The sequence below is a fragment of the Mesoplodon bidens genome (genome assembly GCF_964165515.1).
Source record: "Mesoplodon bidens genome assembly, chromosome: 18".
Lineage (NCBI taxonomy): Eukaryota > Metazoa > Chordata > Mammalia > Artiodactyla > Ziphiidae > Mesoplodon > Mesoplodon bidens.
In genome coordinates, this window is record NC_138175.1 from 15,348,486 (window position 1) to 15,363,688 (window position 15,203).

Sequence of the window (15,203 nt, forward strand, 5' to 3'; positions counted from 1 at the left end):
TCAGAGAACTAGATCCCACACGCATGCCACAACTAAGAGTTCGCATGCCACAACTAAGGAGCCTGCATGCCACAACTAAGACCTGGCACAACCAAATAAATAAATAAATATTAAATATATATATATATATATCAGACAGAGCCAAACTGAGGGACATTCTACAAAGTAACTGATCAGTACTCTTCAAAAGTGTCAAAGTCACAAAAACGAAGGAAAGATGAAGGAAATGTCATAGATTGGAGGAGACTAAGGAGACATGACAATAAATGCAATGTGGGATCAAGGAGTAGTCATCAGTAGAAAAACTGGTGAAATGTGAATGAAGTCTGTAATATGGTTAATGGTACTGAACCAATATTAACTTCTTAGTTTTGGTAATTATACTACAGTTATACAAGATGCTAACATTAGGGGAAGCTGAGCGTAACGGTAATATTGGACTCTGAACTATTTTTCCAACTTTTGTGTAAGTCTAAAATTATTTTAAATAAAAAGTTTTTAAAAGTGGGGTAGACAAGAAATACACATGTACAGACACATTTAAATATGGATAAAATATCTCCAAAAAAAAGTACATTAGAAAATGGTGAGAGTAGCATTGACACATTTACACTACCAAATGTAAAACAGATGGCTAGTGGGAAGCAGCTGCATCAGCTTGGTGTTTTGTGACCACCTAGAGGGGTGGGGTAGGGAGGGTGGGAGGGAGACGCAAGAGGGAAGGCATGTATGTATACATATAGCTGATTCACATTGTTAAACAGCAGAAACTAACACCATATTGTAAAGCAATTATACTCCAATAAAGATGTTAAAAAAAAAAAGAAAATAGTAACCATATTTCCCACTAGAAAAATTGAGAGTCTACACATGAAAGCTACAGACAGACATCTTCCTCCCTGCATACCTTTTGTACTGTTTGAATTCTTTTACTTTGTGTTTATTTCTCAAATAAAAATAAATATTTAGAGAAATGAATTAACTCAAATATCATGTCTTATTTGAAGTGACTGAGCCCAATTCAAATCATGGCTCTAAAAAAAGCTCATTCAGAAATGCTTCCTTGGGACTTCCCTGGCGGTCCAGTGGTTAAGACTCCCCGCTTCCAATGCAGGGGACATGGGTTCCATCCCTGGTCGGGGAACTAAGATCCCATATGCCGCATGGTGTGGTCAAAAAAGAAAAAAAAAAAGAGAAAGAAAGAAATTTTTCCTTCACTTAACATTATCTATGTTTCTAATCATACCTAAGCTCTTCCAGTTTCTATTATAATCAATATTAAGCCTTCAGTGGAGAAAATGATACTTCAGATACCAAAAAAAAGCACTATATATTCTGCATCATTCTTTACTAAAGTTAATTTCCAAATGGAATTCATTTCCAAAATCCAAGTCAATTATTTTAAATAAAATGTTTAGGGAAGAAAAGATTAAAAAGACTTACTCGCAGTCCACTCTCTGACTTAATATCCATGATAGTCAAAACCGTTTCATAAAGAATAGCATTTCCTACATTTTTACTAGTCTCCGTATTAGTGGCAACCTGAAAAGACACAGAGGGTGTTACAAAAGTGACAAAACAATGCTCCCAAAAAATATCCAGAGGTAACAGGAGACATTTTGTGACTGATTACAGCCACCAACGAGAAAACACAAATAAAAACTGCTCCATTTACTCACAATCATTCTACACCCTGCTTTACTAAAATGAGTGTTTACTCAAATGCAAGTTTTGGTCTACTCACCTGTGCTAATATATCATTCATAGCTTCACTTGAGTCATCATCATTTCGTCCTAAAATTCTTAATAACCGCAAAATTCGTACCTAATGTGCAAAATATGACAAATGTCAACAAATTCCTCCTGGCACAAAGGAACTTCGCCTGATATGAAATTCAAATAACTTAAATTGAAGTCTTAGGTCCCAATAGAAATGGTAAAATTCAAAACAGAAGAAATTTAAACATTATCTTTAGAGAAGTTATACATGGTTCTATGTCTTAATGAAGTTATTAGACAACCCACACTTTGACACTTCACAGCCAAAGGATACCACCACTTGCAGAGCTGTATTATATTGGTAAATCAAGTTTCCATGTAGTATATGATTTGACTATTACAACTATAATTTTATCCTATAAATCTCATACAGAAATGTGTCACTATTCATTTGTTAATGTAATTAGTTTAATCAATTAACTACCAAATCTCTACCCAACACAAACCTAAGAGGAAGGAAAAATCTATTCCAAAATATATCATTTATCCAAAACTTTCTTTCAACCTCACCTGCAAAAAGGGGTCACTGATCCCAGAAACATCATGTTCTGGTGAATATCCGGACATGATGAGGTTCTTTAGAATACGAACTAACTGGGGCACAAGCTGCGGGGAAGAGAGATGCATCAAAAAACAGTGAACATCAAAGAATTTCTCATGAATAGGCAGGTAATTTGACTTAGAAAAAGGATGCAAGGGTCTGAGTCCAAGCAAATTCTACTGATACAATATACTAGTATACTGTTGATGTTTGATAAATATAACTTAGGAGTATTCTGGCCAAGAACTCAAGAAGGAATATCTCAATTAAAAACAAACCAGATGTTTTTACTCCAGAGTTATACACGCAAAGGTACTATAAATAACAGGAGGTTAGAAAGCCTCTGAGAACCAAGTAAAACAGGTACCTATGGGGCATCTTGCATTTCTACTTCTATAGGACTTGACACACCTAGGTTGCACAAATATATTCAGTTTTTAACACATTCGACACATGTGGATATAAAATGTTATCACATCCAAAATACTGGTGATTTTATTAAAATTATAGTCTTAAAACAAACTATCTCAAATAGAGAAAAAAATTCTCTCCTCTTAATATTTGGCTCGTTATATCCTTTTCCAACAAACAACAGGGAATACAAAAGCCTCCAACATTGACTAAGTGGAACAGACACATGAAAAATTGTATCCTTCACTTTAGGAAGACAGCAAGGCCATGAATAATGTCCTTTTCCTATTCTTAACTCATATGACACAATTTTAGGTAAAATTTCATTTCAGCACCTAATTATACATTTGTTGCCTGTCTTATCTCACTAATGAAACTATACATTCCTTATGGTCAGAATGCCCTTCTTCTTTTTACTCTGTCCATTAGACTGACTCACAGCACATAGTACAGGCAATTTTACTGTCAAGCTGAACTTAAAAATGCTTTAAATATTATCATTCATTTCAAACTCTGTTGATCAATCATTTAAGGTTAAAACCCTATTCCAAAATGTCTGCCACAATAAGAACATTTCCAGTCTCTAACTACAAACCCAATTTAGCTATATAAACAACTCTAACCACCTAACATTAAGAAGTGTCCAAAGCAAACTGAATCATATCTCTTTTGGAGGCAGTCAAAACAGCCCCAACTTTGCTGCAACTCAATTATTTTTTTCTCATCGTGTTTGGATTCCTCCCTACTCTCCAATTCTAAAAGGGGATCAAGACTGAAAGAAAAGCCAAGCTCTGCCCAAGGTGCACACTCAAAACATTTACAACACTAAGTCTACTACTAAATACAAGACAACATAATCTGTGGGAATTTAAATAAGTTTGGCCATAACACTTCAATTAAGCACTTCATAAGTCACCTAAACAAAAATCTAATTTGGACAACTCCAAGATTAAAACAAATCTAAGCTATCATGACCTGTAAATTCTAAACAGAATCCTCATTAAATCTGTCAACTGTGGACAGATTTATATTAGAGGTCAGAATAATATAACTGTATAAACTGCTTTAAAATGTAACAAAACCGGGGGCTTCCCTGGTGGCGCAGTGGTTGAGAATCTGCCTGCCAATGCAGGGGACATGGGTTCGAGCCCTGGTCTGGGAAGATCCCACATGCCGCGGAGCAACTGGCCCCGTGAGCCACAATTACTGAGCCTGCGCGTCTGGAGCCTGTGCTCTGCAATGAGAGAGGCCACGATAGTGAGAGGCCACGATAGTGAGAGGCCCGCGCACCGCGATGAGGAGTGGCCCCCACTTGCCACAACTAGAGAAAGCCCTCGCACAGAAACGAAGAGCCAACACAGCCATAAATAAATAAATAAATAAATAAATAAAATTTAAAAAAAAAAAAAAATGTAACAAAACCGGGATCATCTAGTTACCAAGCTCGGCACAAGAAGTAGCTCGCCTTGCATCATTCCCAATGGTCTCCTTTTTTGTACTACCCACATCCTCAATTACTTTTTAAAATCTGGTTTCTGGGGACTTCCCTGGTGGTCCAGTGGTAAGGAATCTGCCTTCCAATGCAGGGGACACGGGTTCGACCCCTGGTCAGGGAACTGAGATCCTTCATGCCACAGGGCAACTAAGCCTGCGCCACAACTACTGAGCTCACGTGCCTCAATGAGGGAGCCCGCATGCCGCAAACTACAGAGCCCGTGCAGCCTGGAGTCCGCGTGCCACAACTAGAGAGAGAAAAACCCGCACACCACAACTAGAGAGAAGCCCATGCACCGCAATGAAAAGACAGCACACCGCAAAGGAAGATCCCGCGTGCCGCAACGAAGATCTGATGCAGCCCCCAAATTCATTCATTAATTAAGTGTGGTTTGTTTTTCAATCTGGTTTCTGTCTCAGAGAAGTCCTTTTTCCTTCAGCTACTAAACTCACACCACGTAAGAGCACCCCGGGACAAAAAGCACAAATGTCTAAGTGTTCAGCATACAAATTCCTAGAACCCAGCTTTATTTTTCAGACAAAAATGCAAAACTGATGACAAGACAAACAAAAATAAAATGACAAAGGGAAAGGCTGCAGCCATGAAAATCAGTTGATGCCCACCCACTCTATCTCAAAAAACTTTTAATATCCCAAAACTTCAAGGCAAGATTGAGGGCAAGTAAGGGGGAAATTAAAGCTCTAAGTCTGAACTGAAAGTTCAGAAGTATGTACGGAGCTTTTTAAAGCATGAGGTTACCCACACGGCTCTAAAATATCTGCTTCAAGAAGAAGCAGTGTTTGGCGTCAAGGATCCAAACTGATCTGGAACTGCCATCACCAATGGGAAAGTGCTCAAAGTTTCTCAAGTGAAGACAAAGGAAAGGCAGAGAAGGAGGCTTACAAATCAGGAAAGGCTGCAACTGAAATCCAAGGCTGACTTTGGAGTCAGGAGTTTAAGTGACAAGACAAAACCTGGACTAGGAAGTTAGCCAAAAATGCTAGGACAAATAACATAGTATTAAGCACAGCTTCAGCATTAGTATATTTTTAAAAGCCACATTTGTGGATGGATACACAAAAGCCACTAAGGACCTAATGCCAGCATGCACCATCTAAAAGAGGGTTAATTCTTACCTTTTCATTCTAACATACAGCAGGATTCCAAACAGACAACAGGAACAAAACATACAAAGCAAGCATTAGGGACAGATATGGGCCTCATACTATTTTATAATAATTTAATCAATACATGAACATCTAAGAGGGCAAAAAAGCCTCCCAAAAAAGAGCTGCTCTTAGAGCTTCATTAGATCTAAAGTACAAAGTAAGCCCAATTTATGGAGTGATCAGCACCCTATAAAAGGAACTGAATGCAAGTAATTACCCAAAGAACAGTCTTTCTCTGGGTCCTCCTTACTAGTGCCTTCTAACGTAAATGGAGAAAAAAATTTCCACTTCAGAATGCTCTAAGAAAGGGAGGGAGGGACTTAAGAAAGCTAGAGACTTCCATCACTGTAGTTACCACAGCGTAAAATGAATAGTGGGGGACCCTATGTTAGGTAAAAGTAATGTCAAATTTCAGTTTGCAGTTTTCACCTTAAAAAAAAATTACCTGCCTTAAACTACATACACGCACGCACGCACACACACACATTTCCTGTGTGTAATTTGACCTCAGGTTACATTTCCTAACTTCACTGTGAAAACAGCAGATAAAGCACGTGAGAGACTGGTGTGTCTGCCAACAATGAGAGAAGACTTCTATTATGAAAGGGAAGACACTGCACTACTGCCAGTTCTTATAGGCCTAAATCTGGCTTCCAGCCCTACCACACAGCAGGGCTGTTTAAGTCCTTTATTCAGCTCCACAGCTTTCTTTCAAAAGGAAATTCATAGGTGAGAAAATCATGTACTTTTCAGGAAAACCATTTTCAATCAAGAAAGGCTTAGACACACAGAATGGCACCTACCTTTCTGAAATGTGCAAGCATGTCTGGGCTTCGCTCACACATTTCTGTGAGGAGGACTACAGAAGTGTGAAGGACACCTGAAAGAAAAGAACCAATGAAAACTAGAAATGAGGCTATATTATTCAACTTCATAGTACAAGGCTTTGAGTTCTGAAGGTCAATTCCGAAAGGATAGCTGCTATTTTTGTTTTTTAATCTCTCAAAGAATCTAAGCATTGAGGTGAATACAAAGAAGGTATTAATAGATACCTGCTGATTTAATACTGGTGATGTCAATCAAAACAGAATATTCTAAAGTTATATGACCAAAATAATTGCTAAAAAATGAGAACCAATACACCTGTCTCTACATTTGAGAATATCCATAAAGACATGCTCCTAGTCAATATAAACTGGACATCACCTGCTCCAGACTTAATAAGCTCTTAGCTGAGTTTTGATAGATATTTCAAGAAGAAAAATCTTACTAAGATTTTAAATTTCCAGATAAAATATATGAAAAACCCAAGGTAGTTGTGAATGACAAAGTAAATTTGCTTGGTCAAGAGTGAGTGAAAAGAATCACACCATACTTTTCACTAAATAATAAATAAGTACCCTAAACATTCATTTGTTCAACAAGTATATTTTGAGACTTCTAGGCACAGGACTGCATTAATCAAATTAAATACACGTTACCATTTTTTCTCTTAGCATTTAGGACACAAGAATTTTCTTCACTCAGAACTTGTTTCACTGACTTCAAAAGAAGAATAAAATGCTCGGTAAAGAACTGCCACATTTCATTTAATTTCTCTCAAGCTTTATAAAAATATATCTGGGTACCCATTACAAATTCCTGTTACAAGTAACCTAAGAGTAGTTTCACAAATCTTACACTACTACGGCAAAGCAATAAAGAAATAACTTTTTCTTCTATTATAAAATAGTCAGGAAATCAAAGGGTTTTACACATGAAAATTAAGGCTAGGATCCATTGTAATTACACTATTACTTAATACAGTATTTTTAATATAGTAAAAGAGGACCAGAAATGAAAAACAACAAGCTTACTGTAAAGGAATCAATCTCTAATTACAAGAACTAGGATACGGGAGTAGAAGAGAGATTCAACCCATTAGCCCTTCCTGGAAAAGCGTCCAAGCACAGTAGAAAGGTGAGTCCACTGCATGAGACAGAAGGCCAACACTGCCTGAAGCCTGTTCTCTTTCCCCTTCTCCCCCAGTACTTCATGAGTGCATCTAAATCACATTACCATGGTTCTTTTCATTCAACAAATTTTTTGTTGCTGGTAAGAACATCTCCATAAGTTCAGGAACCTTCCTGATGACATGAACAGCACAAAGTGCTGCCTATAAAAAACATAAAAAGGACAAAAGAAGATTTATTTCAATTAAGTCAGGACAACCAATCTTATAAACAACAAAACCTCATCAACTAGTTCACCTACATGAAAAAAGAAAGGAGTTAGGTATCAGATTTATTATTTATTATTATCAGACTTACTAGTTATTTATTAACTGGTTAGGGCTTTCCAACTTATACTGACTGCATTAACGAGAACTTCTAACTCACCTGTCTCTTCGGTCATGTATTACCAAATAAGTGGACAAAAGCTTTCTCGACTAGACCATGGTTAACACAAACTTATCAAACATGCTAAACATAATTTATGTGGAGTTTTGCAAAGTAAAAAATAAAGACTTCCATCTGTGATAATCATTCTTTTGAGTAAAAAGACCAAAAGGTTTTATAAAAACATTATGCAACTGAAAGATATATATACTGCAGATGCTTTAAATCTGCTGCTGCTTTTAATAATACCTATACTTTCCCCAATTCACTCTCTACTGAAATCAAGAAAATCATTTGAAAGTTACTTAGGATCTTAGTTAAACGCCTCTCAGTTAGCTAGTCTCTACTGAAGAAACTTGTTCACAGGAAAGAAAGACATTCAAAGACTGATTTTGGTTAAACGCCCCCACCCCTGGCAAAAGGAACCGTAACTACTATTTGTTGGAATTGAATAACATAAAAGTTTAGATACATTAACAAGAAAAGATTTCAGCTAATTCTTTCCATGCTACAGTTGGGGGAAATAATTTTTTTCCCTAATCTGTGGGAATTATTTTATTTAATAATTATTAATCTTTATTAATTATTTATTTAATCTTTCTGAACAAGAGCAGCCCACACATTTTTTTAAGAGAAAAGACTGGCTTTGGTCTGTAGCCATCATTAACAGTGCATGATCCTGGAAAACAGCTTGACCCTTTCAACAGCTTTGTCTCACACCATTAATACAGAGGCACAATAAACGCCAACCAGACGATATTATGTGACTCACTTCTAAAGACCTAAATTTTACCCTCTGTTTATGAAGGTTTTAGGATTCAAGCACAATAAAATAACAACAAAATGTTTATATCAACAAATAAAAGCAAATAAGTGAATAAGATCACTGTCTTCCATTACTATTCCATTTAGATATATCAATTTTAGGAAGTATGTTCTACATCATTCCCTAATAATTATCTAGGTCCCAATGGAACTGCACTTCCAAGATTCAAAGGCCCTAATACAAAGACATGGGCACTAAAATAAATTCGTAAAGATCTGTTCATTATCACTTTGTTTAATACTGTTTAGAATCAGGTAATTTAGGAAGTAATTAGGTATGCCATCTAGGGTCCAATAACATTTGCTTGTTTATAAATCATTTCCTTGAAAAACGACGAATTAAGAGAATTAAAGTGTTCACAATCACTTATTAATTGGAGAGTTAAATAGCAATAAAAAAAAAAATCACCTCCAGGCTTCCCTGGTGGTGCAGTGGTTCAGAGTCCACCTGCCGATGCAGGGGACACGGGTTTTTGGGACACGGGTTTTTGCCCCACTCCGGGAAGATCCCACATGCTGCGGAGCGGCTAGGCCCGTGAGCCATGGGCGCTGAGCCTGTGCATCCGGAGCTTGTGCTCTGCAATGGGAGAGGCCACAACAGTGAGAGGCCCGCGTACCGCAAAAAAAAAAAAAAAAAAAATCACCTCCAAAATTAGTATAAAAAAGATTTTGATTTATAAACAACTGATTCATATATAATCATTTAAAATACATTTACTGCACAGGGAAAGATAAGTTATATTATCATTTGAGGTTTCAAATATGAATAATCTGCCTTCTCATCTCCATAATACTCCCTAATCCAAACGCAGACATTCGGTTTCATGGAAAGTTACCTTTTTTCTCAAGTAAGAGTTGGAGGTTTTCAGGAGTTTCTCTACCTCTCCTGCAAGATCTCTGCACATCTCTGAGGAGCCCATGCAGCCGAGGGTACAAAGTGCTAGCCCCTGTACATATTGCGTGCTATGATTAAGATCACTGCAAAAGAAAGAAGGTGGCAGAAGTGAACATGCCCTGCCTGGTGCTCCCCATGAAGAAGCTTCACAATCTAACGAGGTAGCTCTGAACGATTCATGATTTCTCTAATACGGAAAATATTTATTAGGATTATTTTTGCAAAAAGTGTTTATTCTAACTTTATTCCAAATTACAACACAGCAAACTGACTGACAGTCTGTTCTACATGCTTGCAACCCAATGTTTCCAAATACCAAAGCAACATAAACTGGACAACATGCTATCTGTTGGATGTTAAAAGACAACTCTCTTTAGGAAATTCAGCAAACCACTGAAAGTAAAAACTAGCAATGACAGAATATGAAGCACAACTGTATATTTAAAAGATTTTAATATGCTCTATTACTAACTACAAAAAAAGTAATACAGTAACCAAAACCTTAAAAAAAAATCAGAAAACAATCTCTACTGCTAGAGCATTTAAGATGACTTAAACATCACAACAGAAACACTCTATACTATACACTCTATACTTAAACACTCTATACTCTAAATACTATACCATAAGGTCTTTGATCTTATGATATAGTATTAACCTTGATGTTACATTAATTTTTACACTTTTATTTATTCAAAAGAAGAAAAAATTAGTAACTAAAAAGATAGGCAATTAAACCATCATAAACTTAGCCAGATGTTTACAGTGAGGCTCAGTATCTAGTGATACAGATACAAAATATTCTATTTCTAACAGGCATTGATTACTGTACAAAATTATTTCTAAACCAGCTTGAAGTATACTTTCAGAAAAGCTGAAATATTAAAAGCTTGAACCAGTAAACTCATTTATATATTAAAACCAACTCTTACCATTCAGAAGCTGAATTATTATGTTGAGTTATGCTACTTCCACCAGCTTTAAGAGCATTTTAAAATCGTTTAGCTCAGTGGTTCTCAAACTGTGATTAAAGAATCTCTGGAAGTCTCCAAGACTGTTTCAGGGGGTCCACGAAATACAAACTATTTTCACAATACTAACTCATTATTTGTCAGCTTTATTGACACCCGCACATCATGATAGTGCAAAGGCAATGGTGGGGAAAAACTATGGAATGTTAGCACAAATCAGGGCAGAGGCACCAAACTATAATAGTGGTCACTGAATACACTGCCACACACTTAGAGTGAAAGAAGGGAGGTAGGGAGGGAGTTTCACTTAATACTGCCCATGACAAAGCAGTAAAAATGATTAGTTTTATTATACCTTGACTCTTTTTTTTTTTTTTTTTAAAGCCACGCCACATGGCTTGCAGGATCTCAGCTCCCTGATCAGGGACTGAACCCAGGCCACTGCAGTGAAAGCCCAGAATCCTAACCACTAGGCCCCCAGGGAACTCCCATATACCTTGACTCTTGAGTGCACATTTTTTAACATTCTGTGTGACAAAATGGAAAGTATGCATAAAGTACTTGTGATGCATACTGGAGTAAAGTGGCAATCTCAGAGAAAAGCACTTGTGTATTTGTTTCATTTGCAAGCTAAACTACAAACTAGCTACTTTTAAAATGAACATCATTCTTATTTGAAAAATAACTGACAACTATAATTATTAAGATGTGATTATTTGCCAAACATTTTCTTGAAGAAGAGCCAAGTAAGCTTATCACTTCAAGAGCAACAAGTGACAATATTTGTTGCCAATGATAAAATCTAAGCTTTGAAGTGAAAATTAGAATTTTGGAATATTTGTATTGCCACCATGAACCTGACAGTCTATCAATACTTTAAAACTCAGTGAACCAATTTTCTCCAAATGCCTTAAGCATGATGTTTAAAAAGCATGCAAGAGTAAAAGATTCATTCAAAAGTGTAAGACAGACCAATGGGTTTTAATATAACAAAGAACCAAACTTCACTGATACGGTTTCAGACTCCACATTGTAATTAACCCTAAAGAAACTACCACTTGTGGAGTTTTGATATACTATCATAGAACATTATCCATAGTTAATCTGAAAGGTTATTAAAGTCCTCTTTCTTTTTTAAACTACATTATCTGTGAAAGGCTACATCTTCTTCATAAACTTAATCAAAACGTAACATAAGAAACTGAATGCAGAAGCAAATATGAGCATCTAGCTTCTAGCTTCCATTAGGTTAGATATTAAAGAGATTTACAAAATTGTAAAATAATGCCATTCTTCTCACTGAAATTGTTCTTGTTCTGAAAAATAGTTTTTCATCAAAAAACTTATTTCTGTTAACATTGTAATGGGTTCATTATTGGTCATTTTATTTTTATTTATTTATTTTTTGGGGTAATTTTAAATGAACTAATAAATGGTTTTAGGCTTCCCTGAAGAACAAAGAAAGGAAAGGAAACAGAAGGTAAAGTGTCAATCAGTCAGGTTTGCTATTGTCTACCAATTTGAATATTTAAGATAAAAATTACTGATAAAATAAAGTTTAACTTAACTATGGCTTTACCATTTAGTGTCCTAGTTTCCAAGAGTATTTAGTTGACTCTTCAATCATTTTTCAATGATTAAGAATATTTGCATAATGCAAGCTCTGAAAGTATTATATTTAATTTTTAAAGATTTAATTCCAAGATCATTAATGTCAGAGTTTTTCTAGGCCAATGAACAATGAGGTAAACATTCATCATTAAACAGAAAAACTGCTGGTACATAGGATGCCCCATAATCAAAATGCAAAAAACCTCACAAATTAAAAAAACCCATTCATTAACAGATTAAAAAAAACACACACAGGGGACTCCCCGTGGTCCCGTGGTAAAGAATCCGCCTTCCAATGCAGGGGACGCAGGTTCAATCCCTGGTTGGGGGACTAAGATCCCACATGCCGCAGGGCAACTAAGCCCATGCATCACAACTACTGAGCTCGCGTGCCTCAATGAGAGAGCCCACGTGCCGCAAACTATACAGCCCAGGCACCCTGGAGCCCATGCGCCACAACTAGAGAGAGAAAGAAAGAGAAAACCCATACGCCACAACTAGAGAAGACCACACGCCACAACGAAGATCCCGCACCACAATGAAAGATCCCACATGCCTCAACGAAGACCCCATGTGCCGCAACTAAGACCCGACGCAGCCAAAAAAATAAAGAAAATAAATTAAAAAAAAAAAACACTGAATCATCCAAAGTCCTTTAACTGAGCTTAAACTTAAGTGCCAGATCAATTCCCAACTATTATTAGCTCTCTCCTAAATTCACTTGGGGCTTCACTGGGTCTCATGAAAATTAAACACAAAGATTCCTTCTTTGCCTGTATGCCTATTCTTCCATTTTTATCAAGCTACAAACCTATACTTGAGTTTGGTATTAAGTCTCTAATATGAACTTGCTGCTAGGCAGAACTGCCAAATTATCAGCATATGATTGATTGAAGGCTTGAATAATAAGGGCACAGAGCATGCAAGAACAAAAATTAAAGAAACTTTCAGAGGCCTGTCCAGAATAAATGTGTAAAGTCACATTAAATATCTAAAATGTAACCTCCATGACACCAAGGATTTCTGTCCATTTTTTTCATTCTCCATCCCCAAAGCTCATAACACCTCCTGGCATACAACAGGTATACAATAAATATTTGTTGAATAAATGAGTCAACTTAGTATTTTCATTATTAATATTTATTTCAAGGCCAAAAAGAACAAGGTTCTCCCAAATTAAGTCACAGAGTCAATGTATTTACATGACACACTCTATATTTACAAGCAATCATAATTCTCATTTTGAAATTTTTCATTATCCATTGGGAAATTTTAAATTATAATTTTTACCACAGCAAAATATATGAGTTCAGTGTCTTTAAATTGATCACCTATATCCCTCTGATTCTACTTTCTGTCAAATACAGAAATACTATAAATGAAAAAGAAATCTAAAAAAGGAGATTAAACCAATAGACAAACCAAAACCAAATCAAAACAAACCAAAAAGTACCTTTAATCAATATGGCCATCAGAACTTCCATAACTTTCTTTTTTGTTTTCTTAAATTTATTTATTTAATTTATTTATTTTTGGCTGCGTTGGGTCTTTTTTGCTGTGCGCAGGTTTTTTCTCTAGTTGCGGCGAGCAGGGGCTACTCTTCATTATAGTGTGTGGGCTTCTCATTGCGGTGGCTTCTCTAGTTGCAGAGCACGGGCTCTAGGCACGGGGGCTTCAGTAGTTGTGGCTCGCGGGCTCTAGAGCACAAGCTCAGTAGTTGTGGTGCACGGGCTTTGTTGCTCCGCGGCATGTGGGATCTTCCGGGACCAGGGCTCAAACCCATGTCCCCAGCACTGGCAAGCGGACTCTAAACCACTGCGCCACCAGGGAAACCCTAAAACTTCCATAACTTTCTAAGAGAAATTTATTATAAGAGAGATACTGAGGGGGATTCCCTGGTGGCACAGTCATTGGGAATCTGCCTGCCAGTGCAGGGGACACGGGTTCGAGCCCTAGTCAGGGAAGATCCCACATGCCGCGGAGCAACTAAGCCCATGTGCCACAACTACTGAGCCTGTGCTCTAGAGCCCGTGAGCCACAACTACAGAGCCTGCGAGCCACAACTACTGAGCCCGCTTGCCTAGAGCCCGTGCTCCACAACAAGAGAAGCCACTGCAATGAGAAGCCCGTGCACCGCAACGAAGAGTAGCCCCCACTCACTGCAACTAGAGAAAGCCTGCGTGCAGCAACGAAGACCCAACGCAGCCAAAAATAAATAAATAAATAATAATTTTTTTTTTTTTAAAAGGAGAGATACTAAGAACTGTTAATTCCCTACTCACAGGTCCTCTAATTTCTCCAGAATGGCAAGCATTAACTTTGTAAGTTAAACACATAACTGGACTAGTAAATCAGTAAAGCACCCATTAGAGAAAAAAGGACTTATACACAAAAATTCACAGGGCTAAATATAATTCCCAGCAACTGAAATCTGGGATTAGACTGCTGACAAGCAAGACCTCTCTTTTTACCTTTAAATGGTATTTATTAAGAACATACACTGGTAATTATTTAATAAACACAATGTTTCATTATTCATGGTATTCAAAAAAATATATGATAAGAAAGCTCAGATTTACCAATGCTCTTTCTATTCTATGAAAGTCCAAATGCTTATTCATGGCTAAATAGTTGCTATGACTCAAGATGTACAGCAATACCTTCATTTAGTTAAATTATCCCCTACAGAAGTTTTAATCCTTTGCTTAGCCTCTTTACATATAAGCTATAGAACCAAAAGCAGCTCAAATACATTCTAGACAGTAAATATAAAATCAATAAATAGAAGCTTTTGATGTCTTATTATAAAAAAGACCTAAAAGTACAAAGTAGTTATTGGAAGAAGGAAATTAAGACTTACTTCTTGATACAGTTGGTCATGAGAAGATGGACATCTTGTCTTTCATCTAACAGCAGCATTGCCCCTAAATAGCCAATGCGTTTGTCTGTGAATTTTTGAGAGGCGATAAGCTTGAGGCACTCCAACTACAAATAAAAAATAAATAAATAAATAAATAATTTTTAAAAAGAAAGAAAGAAAAAAGGAAAAGAAAAAAATTAAGAAATTGCTACCATAATCAGGAAAGCAATGTTTTTAACCCAGAGTCAATGGTTAACTAAAGTACATA

The 15,203-nt window shown here is 36.6% G+C and overlaps 1 protein-coding gene across 2 annotated transcripts in view; it reads right to left on the minus strand.

Annotated features, from left to right (window-relative positions):
• AP1G1 (adaptor related protein complex 1 subunit gamma 1) overlaps window positions 1-15,203 on the minus strand; it is a gene marked incomplete at its 5' end in the record, with an annotated part of 80,566 nt that overhangs the window by 24,383 nt on the left and 40,980 nt on the right. For both annotated transcript variants that reach the window (XM_081216146.1, XM_081216145.1), the window contains 7 exons: window positions 1,444-1,542; window positions 1,745-1,825; window positions 2,290-2,385; window positions 6,199-6,275; window positions 7,454-7,550; window positions 9,435-9,576; window positions 14,936-15,060. In XM_081216146.1, the coding sequence (XP_081072272.1) occupies window positions 1,444-1,542; window positions 1,745-1,825; window positions 2,290-2,385; window positions 6,199-6,275; window positions 7,454-7,550; window positions 9,435-9,576; window positions 14,936-15,060 (717 nt within the window). The remainder of the gene's footprint in view (window positions 1-1,443; window positions 1,543-1,744; window positions 1,826-2,289; window positions 2,386-6,198; window positions 6,276-7,453; window positions 7,551-9,434; window positions 9,577-14,935; window positions 15,061-15,203) is intronic.